The sequence below is a fragment of the Capra hircus genome, chromosome 3 (genome assembly GCF_001704415.2).
Source record: "Capra hircus breed San Clemente chromosome 3, ASM170441v1, whole genome shotgun sequence".
Lineage (NCBI taxonomy): Eukaryota > Metazoa > Chordata > Mammalia > Artiodactyla > Bovidae > Capra > Capra hircus.
Genome location: NC_030810.1, coordinates 26785576 through 26799894, shown reverse-complemented (window position 1 = coordinate 26799894; position 14319 = coordinate 26785576). Strand labels below are relative to the sequence as shown.

General features: G+C 39.7%; 1 protein-coding gene across 3 annotated transcripts in view; it reads right to left on the bottom strand.

Moving 5' to 3' along the window:
- Window positions 1–14319, bottom strand: part of ZFYVE9 (zinc finger FYVE-type containing 9) — a 186261-nt gene that overhangs the window by 2968 nt on the left and 168974 nt on the right. For all 3 annotated transcript variants that reach the window (XM_018044123.1, XM_018044125.1, XM_018044130.1), the window contains 4 exons: window positions 10451–10601; window positions 8247–8327; window positions 5418–5580; window positions 2361–2466 (listed from right to left, as the gene is read on the bottom strand). In XM_018044123.1, the coding sequence (XP_017899612.1) occupies window positions 2361–2466; window positions 5418–5580; window positions 8247–8327; window positions 10451–10601 (501 nt within the window). The remainder of the gene's footprint in view (window positions 1–2360; window positions 2467–5417; window positions 5581–8246; window positions 8328–10450; window positions 10602–14319) is intronic.

The following is a 14319-nucleotide window of genomic DNA, read 5'->3' as shown; positions in this document are numbered from 1 at the left end:
TTTCAAGCTTGTGTCCAGGAGATGTGGGAAGAAATGAGTGCACCAGCTCATGGGTACGAGTACCCTGACTCCCTGAGACGTGCAGGAAGACCAGACACACAGACACCAAGAAAAGCAGGGCACTGACATCTCACATCGAAGAAACAGCCTCTGCCTCTCACAGTCTCTGCATCCACAGGATGGTAGCTACCACTTACTGATCTCCCTAAAGCCATGGCCGCAGTGGTAATGGTACATGCTGTTCAGATCCGGGAGAGGCTTATATTTTACACTGTGTACTTCTAAAAGGACTCCCTAATATGTGGGCAACTTTCTAAAGGAAATGATCTTAGAATCTTAGAGAACAGTCCTTATAGATCACATCACCCAACACCTGCATATTACTGCTCACTCATTGAAGGGAGGGCACTTGCTCAGGGCACAGGTGAGAATCTGCGTCTTTTGCTTCTCATCAGAAGCAAAAGAGCTCTTCCTACCACACATGGCTCTGCCACTGCAGAGGTCAAAGCTGTGTCACTGTCTGTGAACTGAACACTGCACTAGGCGCAGGCGGAAGCACAGCAGATCTGGAACTGAGACCTGAGTCCTATCACACAGAGGAGGCTCATGAGCAAGTCCTCTGGCTTCTTGATGCCGATTTGCCTCTGTAAAATGGGAAGCACCTACCTTCTCTGGTTATTGTGTAAATGATATAAAAGCAAAACATAGGCTGATTCATGTTGATGTTTGGCAGAAACCAACACAATTCTGTAAAGCAATTATCCTTCAAATAAAAAATACATTTAAAATTTTTTAAAAAGCAAAACATAAAAGACACAGACATGTAAATATACAATGCTTCTCTATACCAATACCTGACTTATGGCTTAATATAAGCAGCAGCTTAGATTAAGAATCTGCAGAGGGGTAGCTCTGAAGCCTGTTGCCCGATGCAGTAGTGAAGATGGCAGTGTGAAGCGATAGACGGAACTCTCAAGTGGGAGTCAGGAGACCTCTGGTCCCTGCTCTGCCAGCAACCAGCATTAGACAAGTCACAGAGTCACCTGGCCTCCTTGAGACTGTTTTCTCATTATATATTTTCTCATTTCTCATCTCCCTATCTCAGGGATTAGTGGGGAGCAAAGAAGAGGGAACGGAGGTCAAACTACTCCGTAAGCAATAAAGACATTCACATGTTCAGACCCTCGACTACTCAAGATATGTCAAACAGATGGTCATTACAAAGCAAGCAGATAAAACCACTCAGTTGCATATAAAATTGCCAAGTCTGGTATGAAAGATGTCACTTGGAACAACAGCTCAAGAACTAGTCTCTGTGTTGTCAGGAACCAGCTAGTAAACTTGGGTTACTAGGCACTTATCCTCCCTTGGCTCAGTTACCTTGTGTGTAAAATGGAAAAGGTAGAAGTCACAGAACTTCTTAAACTAAAAAAAAATTAAGACTTTCAAAGCTTCCAGAAATCCTAGAGATCTTATAATTTAATACTTGATTTTTATAGACAGGTATAAATGAGTTTCAAAAGAAATCAAGAGATCCAGGACTTACCTGTTTATTCTCAAAAAATAAACTTTATATTTTGTTTGATGCGCTTCCCAGGGGGCGCTAGTGGTAAAGAACCTGTCTGCCAATGCAGGAGACACAGGTTCGATCCTTGGGTCGGGAAGATACCCTGGAGGAGGGCATGGCAACCCACTCCAGTATTCTTGGAGAATCTCACGTGAGATTCTTAGGGGCCTGCTGGGCTATAGTCCAGAGGGTTGCAAAGAATCAGACACAACTGAAGCAAATTAGCAGGCACGCACGCACATACACATATCCGAGGTCCCTGCCTGGCTCCTCTCATCCCCGGGTAAGCCTCTAATACAGCTCTAAGAAACATATAGTAGAAAACAGGTTAGGAGTCGGCCACATCTGGGTTTGAATCAGGACTTTACCAGTGCTTATTTGCCATGCAATCCTGGACAAGTTAGTTTCTGAGCTTTAGTTTTCTTATTTGTAAGATAAGTCTATTTTTAAAAGACAGTGTTATCTAAGTTATAACTGAGTGCAACATAACCAGCCTGGCTTTCTGAAGAATCCAGCAAAGACAGTATGCACTCTTCAGAGATGCACCCCTTCTTGAGGTCCAATGTGAACAAATCTCTAAAAGCTAGTTCATAGGGCGGAGATGTCAGCCTGCTGCAGGCCACACTTGGTGCACTTCCTCCCATTGAGCTAAGACAGACCAGAGGGAACTGGAGTATAGAAGGTAACAGACTTTTCCCCTCTATCCTCCAGAATCAGTCCAGAATGTCTCTGGGCCAAGTAAAAAGTTGTCTTCAAAGTGGGGATCAAGAATGCCAAGTTCCCTTTTCCTTACCTCGGTCCATCTGATGACCTTTCCATTCGCTTTATACTCTGATCCGTGGAATATCTTCACACTTGTTATAGACTCCATGGACTTCCCATCTATGGGACTTAGGACACTAAAACAGACACAAAGGAAAGAGATGGGAGCAGCTCTTAGAAGAACTATTTCTCTCTCATCATACACTGGGTGCCTTGCTGAAAACACCTATGCAAAACATCACAAAAGAAGCAGCCACTGCCCCAAAATGTACATGAACAGAGCTCTCAGGGAGGGGCCTGTGCACTGAAATAATTCCGAGGACACACATACGGAAAAGGAGTCCTGATGGCAGAAGCTGGTTATTTAACATAAAGAAACTGTTTCCAAGTCTGCTCTTCCTCTTGTGTTCCTCCAGTGACTGCACAGACCCGCACCCAGCCCTGTTCTCCCCTGCTCCACCACCACACCCATCACATCATGCTCTCCATGTTTGTGTATCTGCCCCACAAACTTCCGAAGGGGAAGGTACATGATATACTCATTTCCATGTGCTATATTCGTGGTCTGACACACAACACAGGAATTTAGTGTTTACAGACTAAAGGAATTATTTGACCAAGTATGTTAACTATGACAGTGCTGGTATGAACTGATGAACGTGCATCTATATTATCCATTGAAACAAGTTCCCTTCAGTGCTGCATAGCACTCCTAGGCTCCTGAATTGAAAGGCCACATCTGATGGTCGTGTCCTCCAAAATATACCAAGTATAAATATGTGGATGTACACACTCAATCTGATGAGGAGTCAAAGTAATTGTGAACTTTCCCTAACAACTTTCAAACCTGTTTTTGTTTTTGAATCTCTATGTATAAAATATCTATAGATCAAATTTAGCCTAAAGTTGACTATCAGGGACATGCTACATTTGACTGAATTAAAATTATTTAAACACTGTTAAGTTTAATTTCTAACTCATCAGACAGTATAAAAACTAGAGCAGCCTTAGTTGATAAGAACTCTCTTGAAAAAGGATACCCTGACATTGTGGGACAAGCTAGAAAACATTCTGTCTACACACTATACACTGAACTCCTGGGTTTGAGAGTTTTCCCTGATGAGTTCTTGTTCTTTTTTCCAAGGTGTTGCCACTGTTGTAGGAAGGGACAACCTACTTGTTGTTAGCTACCAATACCATATGGCATCAGATTGTCAGATTACCAGTTTTTTGTCCTAATAACTATAGAATTTGTTGTGATAATATAGATGCTTGTTCGTATCAGTTCACACCATCAACCTAACAACCAACTATAATAAGAGAATTAAACACAAACTGATTTTGAAATTAAATTTTCCAGGAAGTATGAGAAGATAAAGTGTTATTTATAAAGTAGACAAACATACTCATTGATTTAGAAGTTGCTTCTGTTTGTTCAATAACAAAAGTTTTAAAACATTCTTTTAAAAAAATCTGGTATGCCATGCTGGAAACACCTTCTATCTGCCTTCACTCCTGCCATTCCCTCATACTGGCAGGCCCACTCTGCCACAGCTGGGCGGCAGATGTTTGCCATCTTACCAGACTCAGCTCCAGAGGCAGCCATTCCTCTAGGAAGTCATTCTGGAATCCTGCCCTACGGCCTCTACTGAGTTCCTCATTTCTCTTTTATCTTTACTGTCTCCTATAGAGTTTTCTTTTTTTTTTTTTCTATTACTGTCTCCTATAGAGTTTTCTATGAGCATCTTCCATACTTTGGTGCCCTTATTATAACTATCTTCAAAACTAGACTGAGTCACCTGTCACCAAGGACCATGAATTCATTTTTGTCTTTTCCAAACCCCACATATAGAATTATTGCCTGAAGGATGAATGGGAGAAAGCTTAATACAATGAAGTTTGACATATTTATTCAATTAATCAGTTTTTTAAAGAACCTACTAGGTGCCATACAGTGTTTTAGGTGCTGATGACACAGCAATAAACAAATCAGCAAAAATTTCTGCCAATTCCAGGGCCAATATAATAAAATAAATGAGTAAAAATATATGTTAGTGAGTCATAGGTACCCTTAAAAATAATGCAGGGAAGGGGAGTATGAAGTATTTGGTGGAGAAGGGAAGAAATGTGTATGAGAGGCTTACAATGTAGTAGGCTGGCCAGGGAAGCCTTTGTTGAGAAAGTGAAGGTACAAAGGTCTGAGGGCAGAAGAAGGCTGATATATTCACGCAAGAAACCAGATACTGTTTCTGAGAAATAGAGTAGGCAGGGGATTGTGTAAGGCTTGTAAGTTTTTTTTTTTTTTTTTGGCTTGTAAGTTTTAACAGACTTTGGCTTTTACCTTGAATGACCCTGAAAGTCAGTGGTGAGTTTTGAGCAAGAGGTGACATTGCTCTGGCTGCTGTACTGGAAACTGACTAGGCTAGGAGGAGGGAGGAGGCCAAGGCTAGAAGCAAGGAAACAAATCAGAAGCCTACTGCAAGGATGCGGACCAAATGACGGCAGGAGGAGCAGTGAGTAGCAGTACGATTCTGGACATGTTTAAAAAGAAAGCTAACAGGCTCTACTGCTGGATTAAGGTGTAGGGTGTGAGGCAAAGTGTCAAAGATGACTCCAAGGTTTTGGCTTGAACCATCAGAACATAGTTGCCATATTCTAGAGATGAACATAGGATTTGAAGGCCAAGGAGGTGGCTTTTAAGTCCTAGCCCAGCCACTTCCAAGCTTTGTGGAGTCATTTATCTTTTTGGTGTTTATTTACTCATCTGTAGTTGTTATATCAAATGAAACAATATTAGCAGAAGTGTTTTGTAAACCAAAAAGGCTTAGGTCTTACTATTATCTCAATAACTTTAGAGGGACTGTTGTGTTTCATCAGCTCCTTTCTTTCCCTTCCCTTCAAAAATATGCATAGAAACTCCTTCAGAAATTAAGCCAAGAAACCAGAAATTTAAAAGTCCATGTTAAAATACAAAGCAGTCCTTTTTCTTAGGCAGGGGTTTCAGGAGAGTAATAAAATGCCAGTCTAGACAAAACCCAGAGGCCAGCCCGTAACGAAACGCCACTGAGGGGACGTTTGCTGCATTTACCCCTTGTTGACGTCCTTGTCGTCATCCACCCACTGGATGTGGATTTGCTCCTGGGGGTCCTCGGCCTCTGCCTTGCCACAGGTGATGGTGAAGTCCTTCATCTCCCGCAGCGCCTGCCTCAGGGCATCCATGTTCTCCGCAGTGATCTGGACCATAACGCCATCTGAGAATCAGCACCAAGACAATACAGATGGAAACAGTGCAAAGCCAGGGAGAGGGGCAGATGAAGCTCTGTACCTGGCATCTAGCAAATCCCTCTAGGATTAAACGTGAAACTTCTGTTCTCTAAAGCTGACAGATACAAAGAGGTTTTGTCCTTTGAGCTCAACCTCTTACTTACTGAAAGTGTTACGAGGAGCAAATGCCAAGATGGATCCTGCTTAAAAAACCTGCCTGTTGATTTCACTTCAGGCACAACTAAGATTGTCCTGAGACTGCTCAAAAGGAAAACTTCCACATGGTCACATCCCTCTTTTGGATACACAGAGCATTTTGTTTGTGGTTCCACTGTTGCGTCATGCTCTAATCATATTCATTTGTTTGTATCACTCACCTTACTATGACTGCATACAGTGAGTGCCAGTGCTTGTTGAATAAATCACTGAATAAACAACAGTAGTGAACTGGGGTGGAGAAGGAAATGACAACCCACTGCAGTGTTCTTGCCTGGAGAATCCCAGGGACGGGGGAGCCTGGTGGGCTGCCGTCTATGGGATCGCACAGAGTCGGACACGACTGAAGTGACTTAGCAGCAGCAGCGAACTGGGGAGTAATTCCATTTATTGACTGGCAATAAGTCAAATCTACCATGTATGTTTTATATGGGCTACCATGAGCCAACAGATGATAACTATTTGGGGGCTATCACTTAAGTTAAAGGAAAATACTGAAATTGAGGGAGTAAGCTGTCACATGCTGAGCAATTATCCTGCTTCTTTGACACATAATTTTGTCAACTGAAATAATTTCTAAAGAGCATCAGTAAAATTTTCATAAATAGGTAGCTAATTGCTCTGCTGACACACATGGTGAAATGTAAGCCCTAAGAAATTTCCAGTCCAAAAACATAAATGCAACTTTTTAAATACATCACTTTGCATTTGTAAGGATTTCTTTCAGTTCAGTTGATCATTTTGACATTTAAGGGGTGCTTTTTAAGCATCTTGTAAAGACACATTTTAAAGGTAGTCAATATTTGATTACAAAGGCATTAACCAGTCATTTAACGCCTAGATTTCTTGATGAGGAAGTAGAATGACTAACTCCTAGATTTCTTAATTTCTTAATAGAATATTTCTGCTTTGAGTTGTGAAATTAAGTTGCGAAATATTAGCATACTTTGCTCTTCACTTGCTGTTTTACTGAGTTTGGCAATAAAGGAGATCAAAGTCAATCTCTGTTAACACACCTTAAGTTTATCTATGTATTTCAATTAACACAAAGGAATCCACCCTCAGAAGAACTGCTCTTAGGGCACTGGAGTGAGCCACAGTGCAAATGAAAATCTGTCATTCTGTATGCAGATTGTACTTTCCAAAGATAATCATAGCATCTCCTGTCTCACATGCTTTTCTACAATGCTACCTTTTCCTTTTCCCCATTAAGAAATGGAGTCTAACTCCTCTCCCCCCAGCAGACTTATGACCACTTCCACCACCAGAGGATAACTGTGTGATTTTCAAGGCTTGGTCATAAAACCAATGCAGCTTTGGCCTTGTGCTGGAATACTTGTGGTTGAAGTTCTAAGCCACCATATAAGAAGTCCAACTAGCCCAAGGATGCATGCTAAACAGTCCATTGTTAAGGGCTCCAGTCATCTTTCCTAGTCTTTAAATCATCCCAAGACCGGCCCCAGACATGTGAGTCAACAAACTTTCAGATAATTCTAGCTCCTGGCCATCAAGTAATCACCAACCTTCAAGTCATCCCAACTGAGGCCCCAGACATCACTGAGCAAGATCAAGCCATCCCTGCATTGCCTTGTCAAGGGCAGACCCAGTGCAATAAGTGAGGGTGATAAATAGTTGCTTTAAGCCATTAAATTCTGGTTAATTTGTTACACAACAAGAGTAACTAGATCAAAATACAGAGAAGAATAGTTGAGGAAGAAAATATCCAGTGATAAATCATAATGGAAAAGAATATGAAAAAGAATGCATGTGTGTGTGTGTGTGTGTGTGTGTGTGTGTGTGTGTATATATATATATATATAACTGAATTACACTGCTCTACAGTAGAAATTAACATAACATTGTAAATCAACTAGGCTCAGACGGTAAAAAGCGTCTGCCTACAATGTAGGAGACCTGGGTTTGATCCCTGGGTTGGGAAGATCCCCTGGAGAAGGAAATGGCAGCCCACTCCAGTATTGTTGCCTGGAAAATCCCATGGACAGAGGAGCCTGGCAGGCTGCAGTCCATGGGGTCACAAACAGTCGGACACGACTGAGCGACTTCACTTTCACTTTCACTAAAATAAACTTATAAGTGGGGCTGAACTTCATCTACTTATTTACAGATTTGCACCCAGTGTTGTATCTGAACTCAGACTATGTCCCCTTGGATACCTGATTCCAGAGCTCTGAAAAGCCATCTCTTAACTTTATGTTGGTGTCCCATGGCATCTCTACCACTTACTCCCTTCTTTGGAGAGTTAAGCACCTTTATGACAGTCTTAATTAGCTGTACAGTGAGATGCTATTGAATAAATAACTTCTGTGGAGTCAGAAGTCTATGGCAAAAGTGTCAAGTTTTCCTTTAATGTCCCTTGTTTTTCAGTTGTATAATTAAGACTGAACTATGTACATACAGTAAATAACCCATTCTTTACCTTCCACAATACTGGACTTGGCAAGATATCCTGAAGAGGATTTCAGAGCGCCACTGAACACAAAGAAACTGGCACCAGTCACTAAAATAGAAATAGAAATAGGTTAATGAAGAAAGACTTTGAGATGGAGGGACTGAAAATAATAATGAAATATTTGGTAGTTGGGAACTCAAATCATCATACAGAAATAAAAAACACTTACTCTATATACTACCAGATACAAATAACCCGTAACTCATATACTAATGAGAGCTTAGAGAATGAGGTTTTAAGATATACTCTTCCATTTTGTTTTGAGCTTCCTTCAGTCAAGAAGCAAGGAAATCTTACTAGTCGAGACTAAGGTTTGGTCTGCAGCTTGTTTTTGTAAATAAAATTTTATTGGAACGCAACCATATTCATTCATTTATATATTGTCTATGGCAGTTTTTGAAGTATGATGCCAAAGTGCTGGCAACAAAGACCACAGGTTTGCAAAGCCTAAAATATTTATCATATGGCCATTCACAGAAAAAGTCTCCTGACCCCAGATCTAGTTCATTGCTTTTTTAAAGAGAAAATATATTTTGAATATGGAGATATGATTGCCAACTATTTTATTTACAAAGTGGACCTTTTAGAAAAACAAACACCTATTTAAAAGATGAACACCTCTTCATAAAAGAAAGGATATTTAATTACATTTTGCTTTATAAAACTGCACTACACTGTTTTATTTCTCCACATCTTACATTAGACTAAGATATTCCAACTTCCTACCCACTGGCCCTAAAGCATCTCTAATGGGTAGGTCATCCAGCCTTTGTCAAAGACTCCTAGTGACAGGGAGCCCACAATAGCACAGGGCAACCATTTCTATTTCTGGACAGCTCTCAGTGTTACAGAGTGTGCTCTCAAACAGAGCCCAAATCTAGATCCTTGTAGCTTTCACCCACTGGTGCTGGTTTTGGTCTTTTGTAGCTATAGAGAGTAAGTTAAATATTATTTCTACATAATAGAGAATCTTAAAAATAGAAATACCTATTTTTCACCCTTTTTCAATCTATACTTTTCTAGGTTAAACATTTATATTTTATTCAAGAGATCTTCCTGTAACCTAGTTTTCAAACTTCTCACAGGCCTTGAATCATCCTTTGAAGACCTTCTAGTTTTATCAGTAGATATCACCAACTACATTAATGATACCCAAAACTTATTAAAATATTATAGATATGATTTGACTAATAGAGAGCATAGTAGACTTGTCACCTACCTATTTTAGATATTATATTTGAATATACATGTGCTCAGTACCTTTTATGCCTTTACTAAACAACTGATTTTAAAAATATACCTTAAAGACAGAAGTAGTATGTCTACTAGAGAAGTGCTTAATGAAGCATACTAAAGAAAGCTAGTTTTAGGAGATATTCTGAGAGGAAAAAGACTTATGGTCAAATAAATTTGGGAAGGTCTAGGCACTATCCTCCTTTTAAAAAAAAACGCTAAAGGCTCTGAAAAGTCCTGCAGTAAGGAAATCTGCTTAAACTTAATACAAGGTTTCTCAGTCTAAAATAATAAGCAAAAATTTTATTTATTTATGTGAATATTTTAAAAACTATAGACACTGGTAAGACATTTTAGGAAATGTCATGTTGAGCAGCGCTTCTTAAATTCTAATGCTGAGCAGAGGCTTCTTAAATTCTAATGTTGAGCAGCACTTCTTAAATTCTAATGTGTATTTGAATCACACAGCAATTGTGTTAAAATGCAAACTCTGATTTAGCAGATCTGGGATGCAATCTTCATTTTTAACAATCTCCTAAGTGATGAGACCACATTCTGAGTACCACTGAACCTGGAAGGCTTCCTTCAGAATCCTGTCAATCTGTTAATTAACACTCTTTGGGTATGATCATTCAAAAAGTGCCAAATCTACCTAAACATATTCTCACTATGGGGCCAATGCATCAAATACCTATGCTCGCCTGGTCAGTGTCCTGAGGCAGTATTTTCAAGATGCTCCCCTCAATAACAGAGATTCCATTTGCACCTCTAAGTCTGAGTAGTCAACATGTTCTTGCAGAACAAGCTTCAAAAGGTTAATATAATCAATTGTTTTCACCTATTCTGACAGTGAGTGTTTACGGGGTTGAGATATCCACTCTCCAGTTACAGTACAATCAATCTTCCATTCCATGACCTCAATCAGCTCACTCACTCACCCTTTCTGGGCTGATTATGAATACTGATAGCCTGGGTCTGATAGTTGCCATCATCATTCTGTACACACACGAGATGGGAGTCTGCCTTCTCATTGAAACAGGCACCTCCTGCCAGGACGTGCTCATTGGACTTGTTCATGGCTTTTATCATCTGCAATCAAAAAAGAGGGCTATCTTTCTTATTCTGCCAAGAATGGGCACTTTTTGGTGTGCTTGACAAAGCACAGCTCCTTCACCTTCTCAAAGACAAAAGAGAATATTATTTATTAAAGTGACAAAGAAGCTACTAAAGAATGAAGACAAAGTGAAAAATCAGTCACCATTAGTAAAAGTTCAACATACACAAAAATTCTCTCTATACTTTATAGGTGATATGTGTTACAACCCAAGCACACGACACATTTTGCATTCATTTTGTCTTTTTTACCCCTGTACTGAACTCAAGTGACTAAAATTAGTTTACCTAATTACAGTAGTTTCTTCTATCCAATGGACTCTCTGAGAGTATATATACACTGAAATTCTAAGTCAAAAGAATATCTTATATTTAAGTGTACCTGTCTTCTTTTTCCACATCCAAAGGAGTGCTTTCCTCTATAAATATATGAACTCCATTATTTCTTAGTTTTACTAACTTATGTTTCATATCTTCAATGAAATAACTAATATTTTGCTTTATTCTTATCAAGAGATTTTAAGGTGATAATTCTGAACCTCACATGGAAAAGCTCATCGGCCACCATTTTGTATCTAGTCAATAAATCTGAGCTTATATCATCTTGATGCTAAAATCTAGCTTCTGGTTGAAATAGGTCAATGATAACTTATTTGTTTGCTTTTATGCTTATTTTTTTCTTCACATTTATCCTCATCATTTGTTAAACTTTCTAATTCAATCTTTTTAAATGGCTTTGATCTTTTGAAACTCTAGTTTAAAACTTTTATTTTGTTTTACTCCCCTCCTTGTAACATTATAAATTGCAGTGTGAAAAATAGCAGATAAGTGTTCTGATACCTTTTATATTCCTGTACTCAGCAGTGGCCACAGGACTGGAAAAGGTCAGTTTTCATTCCAATTCCAAAGAAAGGCAATGCCAAAGAATGCTCAAACTACCCTACAATTGCACTCATCTCACATGCTAGTAAAGTGATGCTCAAAATTCTCGCTAGCCAGGCTTCAGCAATACGTGAACCATGAACTCCCTGATGTTCAAGCTGGTTTTAGATAAGGCAGAGGAACCAGAGATCAAATGGCCAACATCCGCTGGATCATGGAAATAGCAAGAGAGTTCCAGAAAAACATCTATTTCTGCTTTATTGACTATGACAAAAACTTTGACTGTGTGGATCACAATAAACTGTGGAAAATTCTGAAAGAGATGGGAATACCAGACCACCTAACTTGCCTCTTGAGAAATCTGTATGCAGGTCAGGAAGCAACAGTTAGAACTGGACATGGAACAACAGACTGGTTCCAAATAGGAAAAGGAGTACGTCAAGGCTGCATATTGTCACCCTGCTTATTTAACTTATATGCAGAGTACATCATGAGAAGTGCTGGACTGGAAGAAACACAAGCTGGAATCAAGACTGCCGAGAGAAATATCAATAACCTCAGATATGCAGATGACACCACCCTTATGGCAGAAAGTGAAGAGGAGCTAAAAAGCCTCTTGATGAAAGTGAAAGAGGAAAGTGAAAAAGTGGGCTTAAAGCTCAACATTCAGAAAATGAAGATCATGGCATCTGGCCCCATCACTTCATGGGAAATAGATGGGGAAACAGTGGAAACAGTGTCAGACTTTTTTTTGGGGGCTCCAAAATCACTGCAGATGGTGACTGCAACCATGAAATTAAAAGACGTTTACTCCTTGGAAGAAAAGTTATGACCAACCTAGATAGTATATTCAAAAGCAGAGACATTACTTTGCCGATTAAGGTCCGTCTAGTCAAGGCTATGGTTTTTCCTGTGGTCATGTATGGATGTGAGAGTTGGACTGTGAAGAAGGCAAAGCGCCGAAGAATTGATGCTTTTGAACTGTGGTGTTGGAGAAGACTCTTGAGAGTCCCTTGGACTGCAAGGAGATCCAACCAGTCCATTCTGAAGGAGATCAACCCTGGGATTTCTTTGGAAGGAATGATGCTGAAGCTGAAGCTCCAGTACTTTGGCCACCTCATGAGAAGAGTTAACTCACTGGCAAAGACTGATGCTGGGAGGGATTGGGGACAGGAGGAGAAGGGGACGACCCAGGGTGAGATGGCTGGATGGCATCACGGACTCGATGGACGTGAGTCTGAGTGAACTCCAGGAGATGGTGATGGACAGGGAGGCCTGGTGTGCTGCGATTCATGGGGTCGCAAAGAGTCAGACACGACTGAGCGACTGAACTGAACTGAACTGCTATACTCAAAAAAATGTATTGAAATGAAATTCTCATGACATAAAATTAACCATTTTAAAATGAATGGCTCAGTGGCATTCAGACAGTGTTCTTCAACCACCATTCTTATCTAGTTCCCCAAAACTTCCATCATTCATTCAAAGTAAACTCCCTTACTAATTAACTGGTTTCTTCCCATTCCCCCCTCCAACAGGAATCTGTATTTTGTCTGCATTCTGCATATTTCATAAAAATGGAAACACAGAATATGTGACTACTGTGTCTGGCTTCTTTAATTTAGCATGTTTTAAGAGCCACCCATGGTGAGAATATATCAGTACTTCATTCTGATATACGTATGACATATACATATATGACATATCATATATCAGTACTTCATTCTCTTTTATGGCTGAAAAATATTTCACTGTGCATATACACCACAATTTGTTTAACCATCCATCCATGAATATTTTGGCTATGTCCACCTTTTGGCTATTGTGGATAGTGCTACTATGAAAATGTATGTACATATACTTGTATGAGTACTTGTTTTCAATACTTTGGAATATATACTAGGGGTGGAATTACAGGGTCATATGGTAATTCTATGTTTAACTTTTTGAGGAGCTGCCAAAATGTTTTTCATAGCAAATGAACCATTTAAAACTTCTACCAGCAATGTAGGTTTTCAATTTTCTTGCAACCTTATTAACACTTGTTATTTTCCATTGTTGTTGCTGTTTTTTACAGTCATCCTAGCAGGCATAAAGGAGTACCGCATTGTGGTTTTGATTTGCATTTCCCAAGTGACTAGAGGAAAACAATAGAATGGGAAAAATTAGAGATCCCTTCAAGAAAATTAGAGATACCAAGGGAACATTTCATGCAAAGATAGGCTCAATAAAGCACAGAAATAGTATGGACCTAACAGAAGCAGAAGATGTTAAAGAGGTGGCAAGAATACACAGAAGAACTATACAAAAAAGATCTTCACAACCCAGATAATCACGATGGTGTGATCACTCACCTAGAGCCAGACATCCTGGAATGTGAAGTCAAGTGGGCCTTAGGAAGCATCACTACGTCAAAACTAATGGAGGTGATGGAATTCTAGTTGAGCTATTTCAAATCCTAAAAGATGATGCCGTGAAAGTTCTGCACTCAATATGTCAGCACATTTGGAAAACTCAGCAGTGGCCACAGGACTGGAAAAGGTCAGTTTTCATTCCAATCTCAAAGAAACGCAATGCCAAAGAATGTTCAAATTGCCGCACAATTACACTCATCTCACACGCTAGTAAAGTAATGCTCAAAATTTTCCAAGCAAGGCTTCAGCAGTACGTGAACTGTGACTTTCCAGATGTTCAAGCTGGTTTTAGAAAAGGCAGAGAAACCAGAGATCAAATTACCAACATCTGCTGGATCATCAAAAAAGCAAGACAGTTCCAGAAAAAACATCTATTTCTGCCTTACTGACTATGCCAA